Below are 20,080 nucleotides of genomic sequence, written 5' to 3'. Positions count from 1 at the left end.
CTTCGGCAGCCCAGGGTTTCACTGGTTCGGGTCCTAGGTGCGGACATGGCACTGCTTGTCAGGTCACGCTGAGGCGGTGTTCCCACATGCCACAGCTGGAAGGATCCACAACTAAAATATAGAACTATGTACTGGAGGGATGGGGGATTTGGGGAGAAAAAGCCAAAAAAAAAAAAAGATTGGCAACAGTTGTTAGCTCAGGTGCCAATCTTTGAAGAAAAAACACACATAACGCAAATCAATAATCTAATTTTATACCATGAAGAAACTGACAAAGAACAGCAAAGTAAATCCAAAGAGCGAAAAAAGAAAGAAAGAATAAAGATTAGTGGGGAAATTTTTTAAAAGGGGAAGAGCAAAACAAAAAGGAGAATCAGTTAAACCAAAAGTTGACTCTTCGAAAAGAGTAACAAAATTAATGAATCTTTAGCTAGACAGACAAAGGAAAAAAATCAAGATGTAAATAACTAAAATCAGAAATGAAAGTAAGGACACTACTACTAACCATACAGAAATAAAATGGATTACTACAGAATACTATAAACAATTGCACACCAACAAATTACATAACCTAGATGAAATGAACAAATTCCTAGAAACACACAAATTACCTAAACTGACTCAAGAAAAAACAGAAAATCATAACAGAGCTATAATAAGTGAAGAAGTTTAATCAGTTCTCAAAAGCTCCCAACATAAAAAATTCCAGTATCAAACGGCTTAATTGTCGAATTCTACCGAACATTTTAAAAGAATTAATACCAATCCTTCTCAAACTCTTCCAAAAAACATAAAAGGAGGGAACTCTTCCTAACTTATCACATAAGGCCAGCATTATCCTAACACCAAAGCTAGATAAAGATAAAAATATCCCAGCAATGTAAGGTTGGTTTAATATCCAAAAATCAGGTCATGTAATCCATATCAACAGAATGAAAGACAAAAACCACATGATCATTTCAATAGATGCAGAAAAAGCATTTGCCAAAATCCAATACATCCTCATGATAAAAAAAAAAAAAACACTCAACAAACTAGGAATAGAAGGTAACTTCCTCAATCTGATAAAGCACATCAACAAAAAACTCATAGATAACTTCACACTTAACAGTCAAAGAGTGAATCCTTTCCCCCTGAGATCAGGAACAAGACATAGATGTCCACTCCTTCTTTTTCTATTCAACTTTGTACTACAGGTTCTAGCCAGGAAAATAGGCACTAAAATAAGAAAAACAGCATCCAGACTGGAAAGGAAAAAGTAAAGCTATGTCTACTTGCAGATGACATGATCTTACAAATAGAAAATCCTAAGGAATCAACCTGTTCAGCAAGGTCACAGGATACAAGATCAACACACGAAAATTAATTGTGCATCTTTGCATTAGGAATGAACCATCCAAAAAGGAAATTAAAAAAACAATTCCACTTAGAATAGCATTAAAAAGATAATTACATATTTTAGGAATATATTTACCAAAAAAAAGTACAAAGTTATATTCTGAAAACTACGAAACACTGTTGAAATAAATTAAAGGAGACCTAAATAAATGGAACATCCCATGTTGATGCATTAGAGGGTATAATGTTGCTAAGATGGCAATGTTCCTCAAATTGATCTTCTGATTCAATGCAACCTCTATCAAAATATGTTCAGCTTGCTTTTTTTTGCAAGAAATGGAAAATTTCTTGCTGATTTTAAAATTCACATGGAATTCATATGGAAATATAAGAGACCCAGAATAACCAATCTTGAAAAAGAAAAATAACTTTTAAGGGCACACACATCCCAATTGCAAAACTTACTACAAATCTACAATAATCAAGACAGTGTTGCATAGGCATAAGGATAAATGTATAGATCAAAGGAACAGAATTGAGGTCCTGAAATAAACCCCTATATTTATAGTCAACTGATATTCAACAAAGATGCCAAGACAAATTCAGGGGGGAAAGAATAGACTTTTTCAACAAATGGTGCTGGGACAACTGAATAACACCTGCAAAATAATGAAGTTGGATTCCTATCAAACACCATATTCAAAAATTAACTCAAAATGGTTCAAAGAACTAAATGTAAGATATAAAACTGTAAAACTCTCTGAAGAAAACATAGGTGTCCATTTTCATGATCTTGGATTAGGCAGTGGTTTCTCAGATATGACACCAAAAGCATGGGCAACAAAAGAAAAAGTAGACAAATATCATCAAAACTTAAAACTTTTGTGCTTCAAATAATACCATTAAGGAAACAAACACTCAGAGAACTGAAGAAAATAGTTTGAAATTATATAGCAGAAAAGAGATTTGTATCCACAATATATGCAAAAGAAATGAATACATATTTATGTCTTCAACAATATACAAATGATCAATAACACATGAAAAAATGCTCAACATCATTAGCCATCAGGGAATCTTAAATCAAAATCACAATGAGATACCACTTCACATCCGTAAGGATGGCTATAGCCAAAAAGACAGGCAATAACAAGTGTTGACAAGGACAAAGAGAAATCAGAACACTCATACACAGCTGCTGGAAACATAAAATGGTGCAGCTGCTTTTGAAAACAGTCTGACAGTTCCTCAAAAGCTTAAAAACGGAATTACCATATGACCCAGTGATCTCACTCCTTGGTATGTACCTAAGAGAAACGAAAATACATGTATGTATACACAAAATCTTGCACACAAATGTTCATAGCAGTATTATTCATAACACAAATATCCATTTACTGGTGATAAATTAATAAAATGTAAGATACCTACATAATGGAATATTGTTGAACAATAAAAAGGAATGAAGTACAGACACATGCTACAACATGGACAAACCCTGAAAACACCCTTTTAAGTGGAAGAAGTCAGTCACAAAAAACCATACACTGTGATTTCATGTATATGAAATGTTTAGAATAGAGAGTTATAGAGAAAGAAAGTAGATCGGCGGTTATCTAGGGCTGCAGAGTGAAGGGTAAAGGAAGAGTGACTGCTAAAGGTTGCAGGATTTCTTTGGGGGGTGATAAAAATGTTCTAAAAGTAATTGCAGTAATAGTTGCACAACTCTGCATAAACTAAAAACTACTGAACTGCACATTTTAAATGGACTAAGTGTACGGTATGTTAATCATATGCCAATTAATATTCTAGAAGGTGAAAAGTTTTCTTATTGACAGACAATGTAATTACGTAACTTAGAAAAATCTAGAAATATACAAATTATTTATCATAACACACTTTTTTAAAGTAATATTTGTGACTAGGAATAAATCTAACAAAGGTGGACAACGCCATTTTAAGAAAGTTACAAAACCTTATTCCACATTCATGAATGGCAGGATCACAATTCTCCCAAAATTAATTCTAAATTAAGTGTGGTTCCAATCTGCTTTCTAACAGAATTTTTCAGTATAACCAATAAAATGATTCAAATATTATAAAATAGTGAAGAGGCAAATATAGTGCTCATGACTTACAAAAAGATGAATAAAGAGGTAGACTTCCCTACCAAATAATGAGTTAAATTATAAAACTACAATATCTAAAACCATGAAAATAATAGGAAGTCCAGAAACAAATTCATACACGCTGAAACTTGGAGATGTGAGAGAGATAGTATCACAAATTAATAAACTATTGACTAAACGGTGTGGAACACTATATCCAAAAATGAATTCTAAATGGATTAAAGACTTTGGGGTAGGGAAAATTATAGCATCTAAGACTCCTAAAGGAAAAACATTAGAGAGGAAAATAATAACATCGACTCTATCAAAATTTACAAACTTTTGAAAGTCCCATTCACCTTATTCAAGATTTATAGAACGGAAAGCATTTGTAATATATATAACAAAATATTAATATCCAGAAGAAATAAAGAATGCCTACAAATTAATAAGAAAAGACAAGCACCCCAAGATAAAAAAATCACAGAACTAAAAATCCCAGTAAATCACAAAATGGATGATTTGAATGGCAAATAAGGAAATCAAAATTATTCTCAATCATATAGCCATGAATTAACACAAGAAAGTACCACCACTTAACCCTTATCACATTACCAAACTGCTTAAAGGTTGTAGGGAAGCAGAAGCTAATATAAAAATTAAGATAACAAATGCACCAGAATTCAATTCTCTCAATGGCCCAGTCATTCCCTGATTATGCACTAATAGATTTAATGCATTTCCTTAAATATCTGCAATAAATTGATTCAGACACTCAGAAAGACACATCCTTTCCCCTCTAACTTAAATAATCATGCACACACATATGCACATACATACACACACATATCCATATTCACTATATTTTAATAGCTATATTTATATATACATGTGTGTACTTATGTTATATATTCTTTTATGTGCATATACACAAAGGGATTATTATATTTACTAGCACTAACACTTGTTTCTGGCTTTTTCAACAAAATCTATGGTAAAAGAGAAACCTGAAATTAGATGAGAAAAAAAATGAACAAAAACTTTCTTTAGACAAAGAGAAAGCCACAAACAAGTATTATTTTGAAAACTACTGGTCAAAAAGAATATAAAAATATTATAAAGATTATATATTTTATTTCTATAAAAATAGAACTTTAGTATGAATAAGGCCCTTGTAAGCCAAAGAAAAGCACCATCTTCAAAATACATATGAGTATTTCTTGACTGCTTTGTGCTTTTTTTTACATTTTATTTTTTAAAGGACCTAGAAAATAGTCTTAAAACTATATTGCAATGAATTTTAGCTATATTTATAAATTTAAACCCTAACTGAAACGTTCTAAATATGTTTTTTCAAAACATGTTTTATTTCAAAATGCAATAGCCTTTATTTTTTAATGATTACATTTTAGATAACTATTTGAAGTCAGTTTCCTGCTTTGCAACATCAATTTTTAAAAAGCTGTGGGTCTTAAGTGAAGGAATATAAATTAATGCTAGTCCCCACTGGTGGATTTGAATATATAACTTGTTATTTAAAGAAAACAACATAATAAACTTCCTATAAGAAGTTAGATCCAAAATAACAGCGTAGATTCCATTCTCACCCCATACCTTTATTTTTGCATCAACACTATATTTTTCTTTCCTCCAATGTGCTTCCTCCTTCCTCAGTTTCTCCAGGTCATTTAGCAGGTCAGCGCAGCGGGTACTTAATTTCTCATTTTCCTCCTCCAGATCTTTTATAACCATTCTGTTTTGTTCTTCCTTATTCTGTACACACTCCTTAGTGTCCTGTAGAACAGTACCACAAGGGCCGATAAACAAAACAAAAAAAAAGGTGAGAACTAATCAGCAAATACAAACTGTGCAGTTTTACCCTCACAGCAGCTTCTTCTATATTTGATGGCCAAGGTCACCTGTATACTTTTATTGGCCTCTTTTCATGCAGGTGGATGGGTCATATTTTTCCACTGGATGACAGCTTTGATGAGTACACATTTGCAAAGAGCCCATTAATTGATCAAGCTGCCTTTGATGCTGTCCCCAGCTATTTTTGAGACCCACACAGACATATCCTCCCAGACCTGGGTTTTATCAATTAATAATGCCAGTCCCATCAGAATCTAATTACAAGAAGCCACATATTCACACTCCTACTTTCTTAGCTCCATTTCCATCATTAACTATTTATCTGAAAGTTATAAAGCTTGGAGTCTTAGCTTTAAAGCATCTTTCTCAGAGTTTTTGCATGTGAGAAAACTGTATGGTACAGCAGGGCCTAAGGCAATTTTTTCTCCAAGCTTGTCACTTTCTGTGCCACAAAGGCTGACAAAGCTTTAAGTAGAACTTCAAAGCAATAGTATTGTAAAACTATGTATAAGTCAACACACCTTAATTTCTTGACTTTTATCTTTATATTTCTTCTGCAAGTCACTGAATTCTTTCCTTAAGAAAGCATTTTCTTCATCTACTGTAATCTTCCGTTTTACAAGGTCATTTATTTCTTGTTTTAATTCTGATTCTCTCTATGGAAAAAAATAAACATTATTGGTGAGCTGGTATTTCTAAGAAAAAATTATTTTACTTAAAAAGTTTTAGATTTTGATTGATAATGTTAGGATTGATCAGCTTTCATAATAATGTCTATTATCACAATTCTCATTTCCAGTGACATGTCCATAGATTGTCAAGTGAACTGTGTAAGTATGGTATCTATTTATTAGTTTATGATAAAGAACACATAAAAACTGGATACCAAATATTAAGCCACATTCAGAAAACAAACTTTTGGGATTTCCTGTGTAACAGGAGAAAAACAAAATTTTACAAAAACATTCTAATTAAAGACAATGCATATGTAGGTAAAATAAGAATGACCTTCTTATTTGAGTATCATTTGGAAGAAAAGACTTTTTAGAGAAACAATTATGGTTTTGTGAAGGCATAAATAATTTTAAAGAATGAAAATGGCAAGTTTGTTCTGGTACCAAAACTATCTTGCTCTGTAGAAAGAATATTCAAAATTCAGATGCACCATAATTTTTAACTGAATATTCTTCTCACCTGCCAGAGATACCTAAATGATACCTAATTGGAGGATTCCATGACTCAATTCTTAGTTTCTCTCTTCTCTCTTTACAACTTTTCTCTCAGAAAATGTACCTACTCCCTTGGCTTCTGGTCTCACCTCTGTCTGAAAGACTGCCCAATCCATAATCCAGCCCTGACTCTCTCCGACTCCCCAATCCCACATTTCCATGTTTCTATACAATACTTTCACTTGGATTATCTCCAACTAACAGGCTAAAACTGAAATCCATATCCTGATACTATCTTCTTTCTAAACTTCTTCAACATTTGTCAACCCTTCCATTTTTTCAGGAATATTTAAGCACCCACTATCTGGCCTTGCATGCTTTTTTAAAGCTTTGAAATCATTCTCAACAGCAAGCCCCATCTGCCTGTCAACCAAGAAGCAGACATATCAAGATATAAACATACTGCTCATTTATTAAGTAACATGCCCAGCAGAAACCCCTGACCTTTATTCCATCTCTGATCTATCATTGATGCTCAACTGATCCCTAAATATCGATTTCTTTTGTACTCCTACATTTACTCCTTATCAAACACTCTCCAAAGGACTCGAGAATGAACCAAAACTTAGGGCAAGATGCAGGGATAGGATGAAAAATAGGGTGAGTTTAAGGAATAAAGTGAGAGTATCACCTATATTCTAATTTTTTTAAGTTATAATGTTAATTGTTGATCATCTTTTATTTCTACTTTAAAATGTTTTAAACACTGAATACATATAAAAATAATCTGCAATAAGTGATTAAGGTGTAAAGAAACAATAAAAAGAGCAGACCAACAACCACACAACTAACAAACACAACTTTACCATTAACTTTGAAGCCTGTGTATGTCCTCTGGTCCTCTAACACCTCCTACACCCTCCAGGGGGAAGCCCTGTCCTGAAACTTTGGTTCTTATCCTTCTTAGGATTTTCCTAACAGTTTGAAGACATATATAGCCCTATTTAATATATTGTACAGTTTAGCTTATTTTTGAACTTTACATCAATTAAACCATACTACAAGTAATCTGTAGGTTGCTTTTTGTGCTCAATGTATGTTCCCAAATTCATCCATATTGATAGGTGTAACTGGTTCAATTACCTTGGTGTATAGTATTATTCTATTATACAAATATAGTGTAATATATTTATCCATCTCTTGTCACTGTATACTTCAACTGCTTCCCATTTGGAGGAAAGGGATATACAAGCAATGCTGCTATGAACACTTTTAAGCATTTCTCTTGATACAGATGAGCAAGAATTTCTCCCAAGCAGTATTCTTCAAACTACAGACTGAAATCTAGTAGTGGGTCATTAAATCAATTGAGTCATCACAATCAGTATTTTTAAAAAATGGAATAAAATACAACAGGAAATATCAAAGTGATATGCACAAATTCCTAGCAAAAAACTAAGCCCATGAGAGCAAACTTATGAAAGAAGCAAATACACCATGTTAAATATCTCCGAAATTTTTTTACAGTGTTTAATTTTGAATTTCTATTTTATTTAAATATTATTAAAGTCATATTTGATATATACTTTGTTATATTTTTACCTTTATTATACATAGTAAGGACAGCTATTATAGGAAATTTTATTTCATGTGTGTGTATACTGAGTCATGAAATAAAATGTATTTTTTGCAATGTGCAGATCATATTAATAAAAGTATGGAAAATATTGCTTTAAACTATACATACTTAAGGGTGAAACTGCTAAGTCGTAGGCTATGCACCTCAAGAGTTCTCACAGATCCATATATGTACCAACACTTGACTCTCAAGCTTGGTGATTTTTTACAAACCCAGTGGGTATAAATGGCACCTCAATATAATTTTAATATTTATTTCCTATTTTAATTATTAGGGCATGTTACAATGTATCTGACATCAAACAACATAAAAACAGATGCATAAGTATGGCCCATCCACAATTCATAGCCCATTTTTCTATTTCCATCTAAATCTTATCCTCCTTCAAGATTTGACTTCCAACTCCTCCATGAAGCCTTCCCCAACTATCACAGTGATGTCTGCCATTTCTAAATTTCAGTATTGCTTATATTATTCATTTGACACATAATATACGATCTAGTCTTGCTAATTATCTACATACTCATACTGTCTCCCAAATCAGAGTAGTAAATGTTTATGAATGAGATTGACACTGAATGATAAATTCAACCATGTGAACAATTACACTGTTTATAAACTATCTACAGCTTATTCTTTGAAAGAACTAACAAAACTTGAGCATCCTCCTCTATTCTGGAGATCATTTAGACTATAGGAAGGATAAAACACTGAACCAAATGATTTAAGTTTTAGAAGGGTTTGCCCATTAATGTGACCTAAACTTAACAGGAACTAACAATATAAACAACACCAATGGCAAGCCCTTTCATGAGAATTACTTAATAATTTACATTTTGGCATTTGAGTGAATTTAGCAATCTACGAGGAAAATAAAGACAATTTTTAAATAAAAAAACTAATACAGTGGCAAAACTATCATATTCTGATAATTAGTCTGATAAATTTGACATTATATCGCATAATCATTAAAGTAATAAGTTAGACAAAGATGTACTCCCAATACAACAGGATTGATAAATTAAACCTTCAAAGATTTGTAAAATTTTGCATAAATCAAAATGTTTGATTTATTAGTTTCCTAATAAAATATACCCTCAATTATCTACTTTAAATAATGAAAGCACAAGTATATACAGTTACAGTTCATTTTAAAATTTAGCTCTATGAAACTTTTTCACAAACTTTTCTGGATAGAGCATAGTACATTCTTAATGGTCTGGCTCGAGTTAATATTAAAACAGCAAACAGAACTCAGAGGAACCATAAGGCATAAAGGGTGACAAGAGAAAGTATGTCTGGAACAAATAATTTATTATGGATAAGCCATGAAATGAAAAATTCATATCATAGTCAAGAGAAGTCTATAGAGTAAGAAGAGAATGATATTGAGTATGAAACAGGAAAAAGGGGGGGACAGCAGTGTAAGGCCTAAAACTCTATCAGATAATACTTGAGTATAGTTAATGCATTATTTATGTGACCCACTTTCAAATGGACATGAAAGTTTTAACAAAAAACAGAGAAGTAATGAAACCACAACAACTCAAACAATGGTAAATGGTCAAAGGAGGAAGGGTAAGAGAACTAATTGTAATTGAGAACCAAAACTTATTTCTGAGCTTCTGAGAAGGTAAGGAAAAGGGAAATATAATGTTAAATGGCCATCATTATTTAATTAAATGAATATACTAGGTTATTACCAGAGTCATGTTATATAGTACAATACGAAAAGGGGAATTTACTATATGACTTATTCTATAGCTAACAATGACAAAGCTAAAGTATAGTCTTACCAAAAGAAGTTATATGCCAACTTTTTACACTATTATCAACAAAACAGAAGTTACAATATTAGACTGCACTTCCATAAAAGTTTTTCTGCAACTAGCTAAAATTGAGTGTGTGTGTGTGTAACTTTTTAATAATTTGACTAGATACATAGTTAAAACAAACTGAAGGTAGTGTCATTCTTAATTGTTACTCTATTCCATAGGATACAAGTTTTGAAAATTAAGAGCTATTTAATATTATTCAGTGGAACAACAAAAACACAATGAAGGGACATCCGGCTTCTGTTCCAGCACGTAAGGAACTTGGAAGTCATCTCTGCTGTTCACACAACATGAAAAAGGCTGAACAAACTGAAAATCGACAATTCCTCTTAGATCCATCAGAAAACTGAGGTCACAGGGCAAACTGCTGTTCCCAAAACTGGAGAGAGAAACAGGCAGATACAGAGGATCACAGTTTACTGGAGCAGAAACCCAGGAGCAGAAATCTCCATAGGAAGCAGTATTGGGTAGAAAAACCTAATCTCTAAGTAATCAATTGCTAGAGGATCAGTGTGGACAAGTTTGAGAGTTAAAAAGTCCAGGAGGGCCCAGTCTTAGGGGTGCTTCCACACTTTCATGGGGTTTAGATACAGAAACCCTGTCAGGTTGTCACAGTGAAGATCAGAGAAAAATCCCTTCCTGCTTCCTTCAGGGGAGAGGAAAAGCAGTCATTTTAAAACATAGTCATGTGCTACATAAGGACATTTCAGTCAATGAGAGATGCATATACGATGGTGGTCCCATGAGATTAGCACCATACAGCCTAGATTTGTAGTCGGCTATACCATCTAGGTTTGTGTAAGTACACTCTACAATGTCTGCACAATGACAAAATCGCAGAACGATGCATTTCTCAGAACATATTTCCATCATTACGCAACGCATGACTGTATGCCTAAAGTATACATTTCTTCTTAACAAGGCCTGCCCTCAAGATAAACTATTTTACGAGAGACTACCAGGGTTTTAACAGAGACTAACCAACCTGGAGGAAGGGAAATATCTAAATCCAATACCCTCTAGCCTTTCCATCTCTCCTAAAAGGGAAAAAACTGAGAAGTACTTGTAAAGGTCACAGCCTAGGGGTACAATCCCACTAAAAGACTGAGACCTAATCATAAGACTACAGAATATTTCCCCTCCCTCGACACCTCACCACCATGATACCTCACCACCACATCAATAGGGCTTCTATATAATCACAGGAATACAACTGAAAAAACTATGCAACTCAGAAAATATTTGAGAAGTTTCTAGAGAAGCTCAAATAAAAAAAGGACACCAAAGCAAAGTTTAGCCTCTGACACACACTGCTACAGCAGACAGTAAACACAGCCTAACCCCTAGCCAGATAAATATAAAACCTCACACTAAAGGCCTATTTACCTCAGTACTTTTCACCCTTTGGTTAACTTTATGTGTCAACTTGACTAGGCCATGGTATTGTATGGTATCCAGTTTTTGATCAAACACCAGTCAAGATGTTGCTGTGAACGTATTTGTTAGATATGATTAACAAATCAGTGGACTTTGAGTAAAGTGATTATTCCTCCATAATGTGGGGTGGACCTCACCCAACCAGTTGAAGGCCTTAAGAAAAAGGACTGTGCTCCTCTGAGGAAGAAGGAATTCTGCCTCTAGAATGCCTTGGGACTGAGTTACAACATCAATTCTTCCCTGAGTCTCCAGCCCACCAGCCTGTCATGCAGAACTCAGATTTGCCAGCCCACTATTATATCAGCCAATGCCTTAAAATCAATCAATCAATCAATTTCTCTCTATCTCTCTATATCTCCTATTAGTTCTGTTTCTCTAGAAAACTCTAATACAGATTTTGGTCCCATTTAGGACTTAAGTCTTACAACTGCAAGGACATGGATTCTGCCAACAACCTAAATGACCTTGGAAGCCGATTCTTCCCAAATCAAGCCTCTAGATGAGAACACAGCCCAACTGAAACCTTGATTACAATTGTATGAGGTCCTGAGCAGAGGATCCACCTAAGCTATGCCCAGACTCTTGTCCCACAGCAACTTAATAAATGTGTGTGTGGTTTTAAGGAACTAGTCTATGATAATCTGTTATGTAGCAAGCGAAAAACTAATACAATACAACCTATTTTACTACAGAATTTATACAGATAATAAGGGAGAAAATGATCATGGAACATAAGCATTGCAAATCTTGACAGTATAAAAAGTACGACCAAATGCTGAGAACAGGAAATTAAGTCCTCCAATTACTCTCTCTGTAAGTTCAGTTTAAAATGCAGGAGAAAGGCTGAATAAGTACAAATATGCTCATTTTCTCATTTTTTTACCGTGTGCAGTTCGATTTTTCAGAATGTCAGAATCAAGTATAGTGTTAAACATATAAAATAATAAACTTAATCACTGGAAGAACTGCTATAGACTCTAAACCTTCCAAATTATCAACATGCAAGTGCATGCATACACATACACACACACACAAAGACAAGTAGCAAATTTGAAAACAAAGGAAACAATTAAAAACAGAAAGCATAAGGTCAATCAGAGAACAAAAACCAAATAAGTATGTTATATCAAGAAATGCAGATGAGATAAACTTACCTTTAAAAAGGTAAAGATGTATAGATTGAGTCAAAACACAAAGTCCAACCAAATATTACATACAAGAGATTCATCTAAAGATGTAATGTAAAAGGATGAACAAAGATACAACAGATTAATAAAAAGAAAGGAGGAAAGATAATGTTTTAACAAAAAATTAAGATATCTGAATGACTAAAGAGATGAAAAAATTGAATGAATGTATTGAATCACATCTTCTTCAGCCCACGGTCGACACTTTCATCTAGAATTCGGCTAACTTAGTAAGTGCTCTCGCACTATGTATTTTTAATTTCCTTCTCCAATACTTTCAAATATTTTGCCTAACATTTTTTTAAATGCAAAATCTTCTTTCTCTGCACTGTCACATTTCCTCATTTGTTTCCATTACTTGGTTAGAACAGTGATCTCTTAAAATGTCATATCCCATTCCACTTGTATTGTTTTCTAAAATCACCGAAAAATTCATGATTTCCTAATTTAATATCTTTTTTACAAAGCCCATCTTTTTTTAGCATTTTACGACATTAAGCACCTTTTGCTTCTTGAAACTTTCCTTTCTCAGTTGAGATAATTGCATTATACTTCTCTCTCTTCATCTCTTTTACTGAAATTTGCTCTTCCTCTCACCATTCACAATATCAGCAAATATCCTGTTCTCAGAATTCTCACTGTTTAAAGTCTTCTAACAGTAACATTAAATATCTACATCTTAAGGAGAAAGCTCCCTCCCAAGAGTCAGATTCATGCTTTCAACAGTTCGCAGAAAATATCTAAATGGAATTCTCACAAATAACTAAAACACGAATTGTATAAAATAAGCTCAAACTCGTGGGAGCCGGCCCGGTGGCACAGCAGGTAAGTGCGCACGTTACGCTTCAGCAGCCCTGGGTTCACCGTTTTGGATTCCACACATAGACATGGCACCACTTGGCACACCATGCTGTGGTAGGCGTCCCACATATAAAGTAGAGGAAGATGGGCATGGATATTAGCTCAGGGCCAGTCTTCCTCAGCAAAAAGGAGAGGAGGATCGTCAGCAGTTAGCTCAGGGCTAATCTTCCTCAAAAAAAAAAAAAAAAAGAAGCTCAAACCCTATCCTCACAGTAAGTAGTACCACATGATAATAACCTTCTTTCTGATAATAATGCCACTGTTCTCCTGGTTTCTCAGGCTGAAAACCTAAGAGTCACTTTCAAATTACTGTCAAGTCCTTATGGTTATAATTTACATACCTTTAATTCCTGCAAACCTAATAGTTCACTCTCAGGTCATTACTCTTAGATTGTGAAATAACCTCCTAACACATCGTTCTACTTTCTGCTTTCCTTTTTCTAAGTGTATGTACTGATTATCAGTTTTATTTTCATAGACTGCAGCTCAGTTAACTTAAGTCCCTAGTGAAAAGCCTAGATAGATTCCTTCGGCCTACCAGTAGAATTCAAATTTTTCATTCAAGCAATTAGGCCCTTCCTTAATACAGGTCCAACATAATATCAGTCTTCTCTCAGCCCTCACTCCTACATATTACCTATGAAATGAACTATAAATTGCAATATTACCCAAACATGTCCTACATTCCTACCTCCATGCATTTTGCCCAGTGTTCATTTTGGGCAAACCCTCCTACACTCTCTACCTATTACAAGCCATTGGAATACTTCAAGACCTTTCTGCAGAATTTAATCTCTCCTTCCTTTGAACCTTTACAGTATGCTGCTTGCGATTCTCTCATGGCACTTATAACACATTGGTTTTATTCTATTTAAATCACACATTCAACAATATTCAATGAGTATCTGTTATGAGCCAGGTAATATGGTAAACATTAGGTGCCAGGTATACAAGGGGCAATGATACAAGGGTCCCCATGCTCACAGAACCTGTAATCTAGTGTAGGAGAATATAGTTACTTGCACCTTACTTTTATCCCCTCCTTACTCCTCAAAGAGATTTAAAAATTATTAAAGATAAGAATTGTAACTCTGAATTTTCCATAGTACTATCACAGGTTTGTATATACATTTAATAAAATATTTTGTCTAACTAAACTCAAAATATATCTTGTAGAAAGTTATAATCATCACTGCACAAAAATATGCATGATTCAAACTAAGAAAGTAGGGGATCTAAAAAACAAATAATTTCTCCTGTGGGAATTTAATACTTTATACATGAGCTTAGTGATTCTTCTCAAAAAGGTAAATAATGAAATAATATGTATCCAAGGAAGAGAAAGTAGAAAAAGGATTTAGCAAAGAAAAGAGGAAAATATATTGTCACTTAAGAAAGTCAACATTATTTTAAATGGTATGTTATAGCTATCTAAATCTGGTAAACTGAGCATTCCCTAAAGCATTGCAAACTTTATGCCAAAAGACACTAAAAAGAGCACCAAAATCTGTTCTCCTCCATAGAATAGAGTTGTAAATGAGAAACAGATTGCTCAGCCTGGATCTATATCTTCCCAAACCCCCTGAATCTTGGGATGGCCATGACTAGTTTTTCCCAAAGAAATATGAGTACAAATGATGTTTGCCACTTTTGTCATAAGATTGTATCTATTAGCAGCTTAGCCTAGCCTAATTAATACACTAGGCACATGACAATATTTCTCTTAGAACGCATTTTGATATTGTCTGATATTCAGGTGACAAATACAACTGCTTTCCCCCCCCAAAAAACTGACTAAATTGCTGTTTCTAGAATTTTGTCATTACAGTATCAATTGTAACATTTTATATAGGAAATGGAGGAACATGGGTGAAGGTATAAATTTCAAATTTATATGTCATATAGAAACCTATATTCCATTTTAGAGTTTATATGGATGTAGAGAATAGAAAAATAAATGAATCTTTTATCTAAGTTATCTTCTACTTTTAGTCTTTTAGTAAAACAACTTCACAACAATAATCAACAGTAGCTCAAATTTCTTATGACCCTTTAATTGGCTAGGAAGGAAAATAAAGTCAAGAATCAGAAAAGCATAGTTGCCAAAAAAAACCCTCCATTTAACCCAGAAAAATTATGGATAATTTAGCCCATAATGAGTGACTGGGTACAAAATGAATTTAAATATTATATCATGATATAGACTATTCTTACAGGAAATTTCTTTCACCTTTATTTTTAAGATGTTTATTGAAATGAAAATAACTCCTGGAAGCACTGATCAGATGGGTTTTTGCAGTGATAATATACTGATTATATAATTACATACTATTTTATGTATATATAATTTTATATATAAACATATGTATTTGTATAATTTACTGATTATATGTAAAAGATAGCATTGCACTAATTTGAAAATACGAGTTTTCAAAAGATCAATAGAAACATCCCAGTTAATGACTTTTTCTACAAATGAAACCATCTTAAAATTTACAAATTTCAGAAGTAATGATAACTGCTAATAATAAAAGGCAAAATTAAATAAAACAATGAATAATTGCTAGATACTACTATAAAACTATAAGGCTATCTTAACAGTTTTAATGTATAAATAACATAGCCTATTAATTCAGAAAACAAATAACAGGCTACAAGAGAAGTATAATAAGGAAGAATAATCTGACTATACTAGTTTCAAAATAGTAATGGTTTGACATAATGACCCTGATATTCTTAAGGAACACTATTGCAAAAAAAATTAAAAATAATTGTAAAGATCTAATATCTGAAATAAATAGAATAATTTTTAGTATTTTCTGGTATAACACCAACCTGTTCCAATTCCTGTATTTTAGCATCCTTGACTTGCAGAATTTCTAAAACTTTTCTGTCTTTAGCTTCAGATTTCTGTTTTTCTCTAGAAACAAAAAAATAGAGTTTATTAGTCATAATTGGTAGCTGATCCTTTAAATTTTCACATTTTGATTATGAGTGTCACTTTAAAATATAGGAAATTAAATTTTTTGGGTTGACAGCTCTTTCAGAATTAATCAGAAACCATATGGCAAGTGATAACAACTTACAAATGCTGACAATTAAGACAACTTCATACTAAAAGAACAGTTTATTTTCCAGATTTAGATGCACGATAAAAAATATTTAAAACATGTTTAACCTTGATGCAATAACCATTATATCATCAATTTGAAATAATTAATTAATCAGTAAATATGGTCTTATTAATATAAACACTTTACATACACAATTACATTAAGAATAAAATAATTATCATTTTTAAATAAAAGATTCAAAAGAGAGAGAGCTAGAGATTTACTAATAACCAACATCCCATGACTAACATTTTTGGATTTCTGACACCTTCCTATAGGTTTCTAGTCCCTGAGAATATACTAACTAACTTAAATGGTAATTGTATAGTCAAAGTATAGTTCTCTGGAATACATAAAATCACAACGATTGTAAATAATGACTATCTTGTAAAAATAGCTTTAAAAAGGAAGAGAAGGGAAGAGACAAAGGTCTGAAAAGATTATACAATCAGGGTAACACTCGTCAATTCACATAAACGGGGGAGAAATTTATTGGACACCTATTTATATTTTTTCAAACTTTAAACATAGGTAAAATAAATAGAAATTTGTAAGCAAATCACTTATGAATCACATGTGCAGGTAAGAAAGAAGAAAAAGCTCCTCACTTGAGAAAGAATGAAATGAAGCAAAGGGTCTTAGAATGTACAAAGGGATATTAGAATGAAGATTCACCAATCAGAAAAGTATACCACTTGTTAAAAGAGGTAAATTCAGATGGTCTAACAGTACATTAAAAAATTTAAATTAGACTTTCAATAAGTTAGCACAGTGAGTTCACACTTTGAAGCTCCTTTCTATTCTCTAAATTTATAATATTAATAGAAAAACAAAAGAAAAAAAATGAGACACAGCCACATCTCTGAGGATCACAAACTAAACAGAAATACAATACTACGAAGAAGGATAAAGCTGCTGTCAGCCGTCCAGATCCAGAAGCAGGCTAAGGTGGAAAGGAGCTTGGCTCTTGGGGACAATAGGAAATACAAGTGCCCTGCTCACTATGTAGAAGCACAGCCAGGCTCACTGTTTGAAACCAGAGAGTAGGATGGGGCTCCCAACTCCTGAAAGCAGGCTGAAAAGACTTCTGTCAGCCCTTGCCTAGAACTAAGGCTTATATGAAAGTCTAGGAAGGCAAACATTTATAGATACAGCATCCTCATCAGGAGCTGAGCCAAAACACCCTATGGCTCAGGAACTAAATATAGTAAATCCCTTGCATCACTATTGGCTAAGAGCCCCAGGCTACCAAAATAAAACCTATTTCAAGATGAGGGAATGAGGTAAGGGTGACAATTTAGTGGCAAACACAAAATTTCTAGAGAGAAAAGGGCATTAGACAAGGAGGGATAGTCAGGAAAGAAGAGGAAGAGAGGAGTAACAGCAACTCTCCCGCTCAAGATGTGACTACAAACAAAAAATCCAAAACACATAAAGAAAATATACACTCTACACACACTCACACACAACACATGCACACACTAACTCAATAATCCGAAGAAGCAGTCACTCTAGAGAAAATGAAAATAACAGAACACAGCGAAAAAGACTTTAAAATAATTAAGGAAGGATCTTTAAAGACATAAAAGAATAACCAAAATTAAAAACAAAAACAAGTTAATCTAAAAATATATTTAAAAACCTTGAAAATAAAATTATAATCACTGAATCAAAAACACTTAAATGGGCTAAGCTCAAAACTAGATGCAAAAAGAGAACTAGTGAAATGGAGGATAGTAATGAGGGATTCATCCAGAATACTGCATAGAAAAACGTTGAAATTAAAAATATGAAAACACAGTTAAGACATGTAGGTTCCACTGGGAAACTCCAACATACGCCTAAAGACTTCCAGAAGTAGATAACAGTGGGATGAAAGATAAAGCAATATTTTTAGAAGGTAATTGCTGAGAATGTTTTAGAATTAAACAGAGTCCTCAGACTGAAAGAGTACCTACCACAATCAATACCAAAAAAAAAAAAAAACCCACGTCTACACATTAATCCATCATTCACTCAATAAATATTTACTGAGCACTTATTATATGATAGGCACTGTCCTAGGGACTAGGGATACTGAGGTAAATGAAATAAACCAAATGGCTGCCTTCATGGAATTAACATTCTAGTTCACGGATACCGAACATAAATGATATATAAGTGAAAATATAGTATGTCAACTGGTTATAAGTATAATAAGTACAATATGCTATGGTAACAGAAAAAAGGATGCCTAGTCTTGAAGAACTAGGGAGTAAAAGGAAGGTTGTTGCTGTTTTATAAAGCATAATTAACAAACGACTGTCCTTAAAGGTGATATTTGAGCAGAGACTTAAAGGAGGGAGGTGAGAGCCAAGGAGATCTCAGAGAAGAGTTTTCCAGCCCATGGGAGCAGTAGCAAGTGCAAAGACATTGAGGCACGAGCATAATTAGCATATTCAGAGAACAGCAAAGAAGTAACTGTATCTCCCCTTGTATGGACATGGGTTCGAATGGCAGCTAAGGACAGACGTCATGGGAATAAAGTAATATATGAGCTTCTAAGCCATCAAAACTTTGGATCTGACTCTCACTGACATGGGAAGACAGGATAGTTTTGAGCAGAGAAATAACACACTACAAATTAATATTTTATGAGTATCACACTAGCTCTTGGGTTGAGGGAAGAATTTAGGGGTCAAGGGTGGAAGCAGAGACATCAGTTAGGAGGCAACTACAATGCCACAAGCGAGAAATAAAGATGAAGTGGACAAGATAGGTATGTGTGGTGGTGTTGAGAAGTGATAAAATTCTTGATATTGTGAAGGTAGAGCTAATAGGATTTCTGGATGCACTAGATATGAGATGTAAAAGAGAAAGAAATCAAGAATGTTTCCAAGGCTTTTGCCTGAGCAACTGGAAGGATGGAATAGACACTACTTGAGACAAAGAGAAGAAGAGAGAGGGATGTTAGGATTTGGGATTTGGACATGTTAAGTTTGAGATGCCTAACTGACATGACTGATGCAGTTGGATAAACAAGTCTGGAATCAGTCAAGAAGTCAAAGTTGAAGATACAACTTTAGGAATCATCAAATATATTTAAGACCATAAGAGCGGATGGGATCACCTGGGGAGTGATTTTCAATAGAGAAGTCTGATATTTGAGTCCTGGGGCACTCCAACATTTATAGGTTAGTAAGACAAGGAAAAAACAGCAAATGATACTAAGAAGGATAAGCAGTGACATAAGAGGAGAGTCAAGAGAGAAAGCTATGCACTAGCCCGGTGGCCAAGTGGTTAAGTTTGCGTACTCCCCTTCGGTGGCCTGGGGTTTCACCGGTTCAGATCCTGGACACAAACCTAGCATCGCTCATCATGCAGAGGTGGCATCCCACATAGCAGAACTAGAAGGTCCTACAACTAGAACATACAACTATGTACTGGGGGGCTTTGGGGAGAAGAAGAAAAAAAAAGATGAGCAACAGATGTTAGCTCAAGGCCAATCTTTAAAAATAAAAAAAAAAAGAATCTTAGATTTC

The 20,080-nt window shown here is 33.7% G+C and overlaps 1 protein-coding gene across 13 annotated transcripts in view; it reads right to left on the bottom strand.

Annotated features, from left to right (window-relative positions):
• The window catches only part of CNTLN (centlein), a 332,812-nt gene that overhangs the window by 253,418 nt on the left and 59,314 nt on the right, over positions 1 to 20,080 (bottom strand). For 12 of the 13 annotated variants that reach the window (XR_011497243.1, XM_070495470.1, XM_070495472.1 and 9 more), the window contains 3 exons: positions 16,282 to 16,366; positions 5,840 to 5,974; positions 5,061 to 5,240 (listed from right to left, as the gene is read on the bottom strand). Coding sequence is in view for 12 of the 13 variants with exons in the window: in XM_070495470.1 (XP_070351571.1) it covers positions 5,061 to 5,240; positions 5,840 to 5,974; positions 16,282 to 16,366 (400 nt within the window). In the remaining variant the exon portion in view is untranslated. Of the gene's footprint in view, positions 1 to 2,610; positions 2,646 to 5,060; positions 5,241 to 5,839; positions 5,975 to 16,281; positions 16,367 to 20,080 lie in introns of those variants that run through there. The other variant, XM_070495473.1, reaches the window with a different exon arrangement.

The sequence above is a fragment of the Equus asinus genome, chromosome 23 (assembly GCF_041296235.1).
Source record: "Equus asinus isolate D_3611 breed Donkey chromosome 23, EquAss-T2T_v2, whole genome shotgun sequence".
Lineage (NCBI taxonomy): Eukaryota > Metazoa > Chordata > Mammalia > Perissodactyla > Equidae > Equus > Equus asinus.
This window is presented reverse-complemented; position numbering and strand designations above follow the sequence as displayed.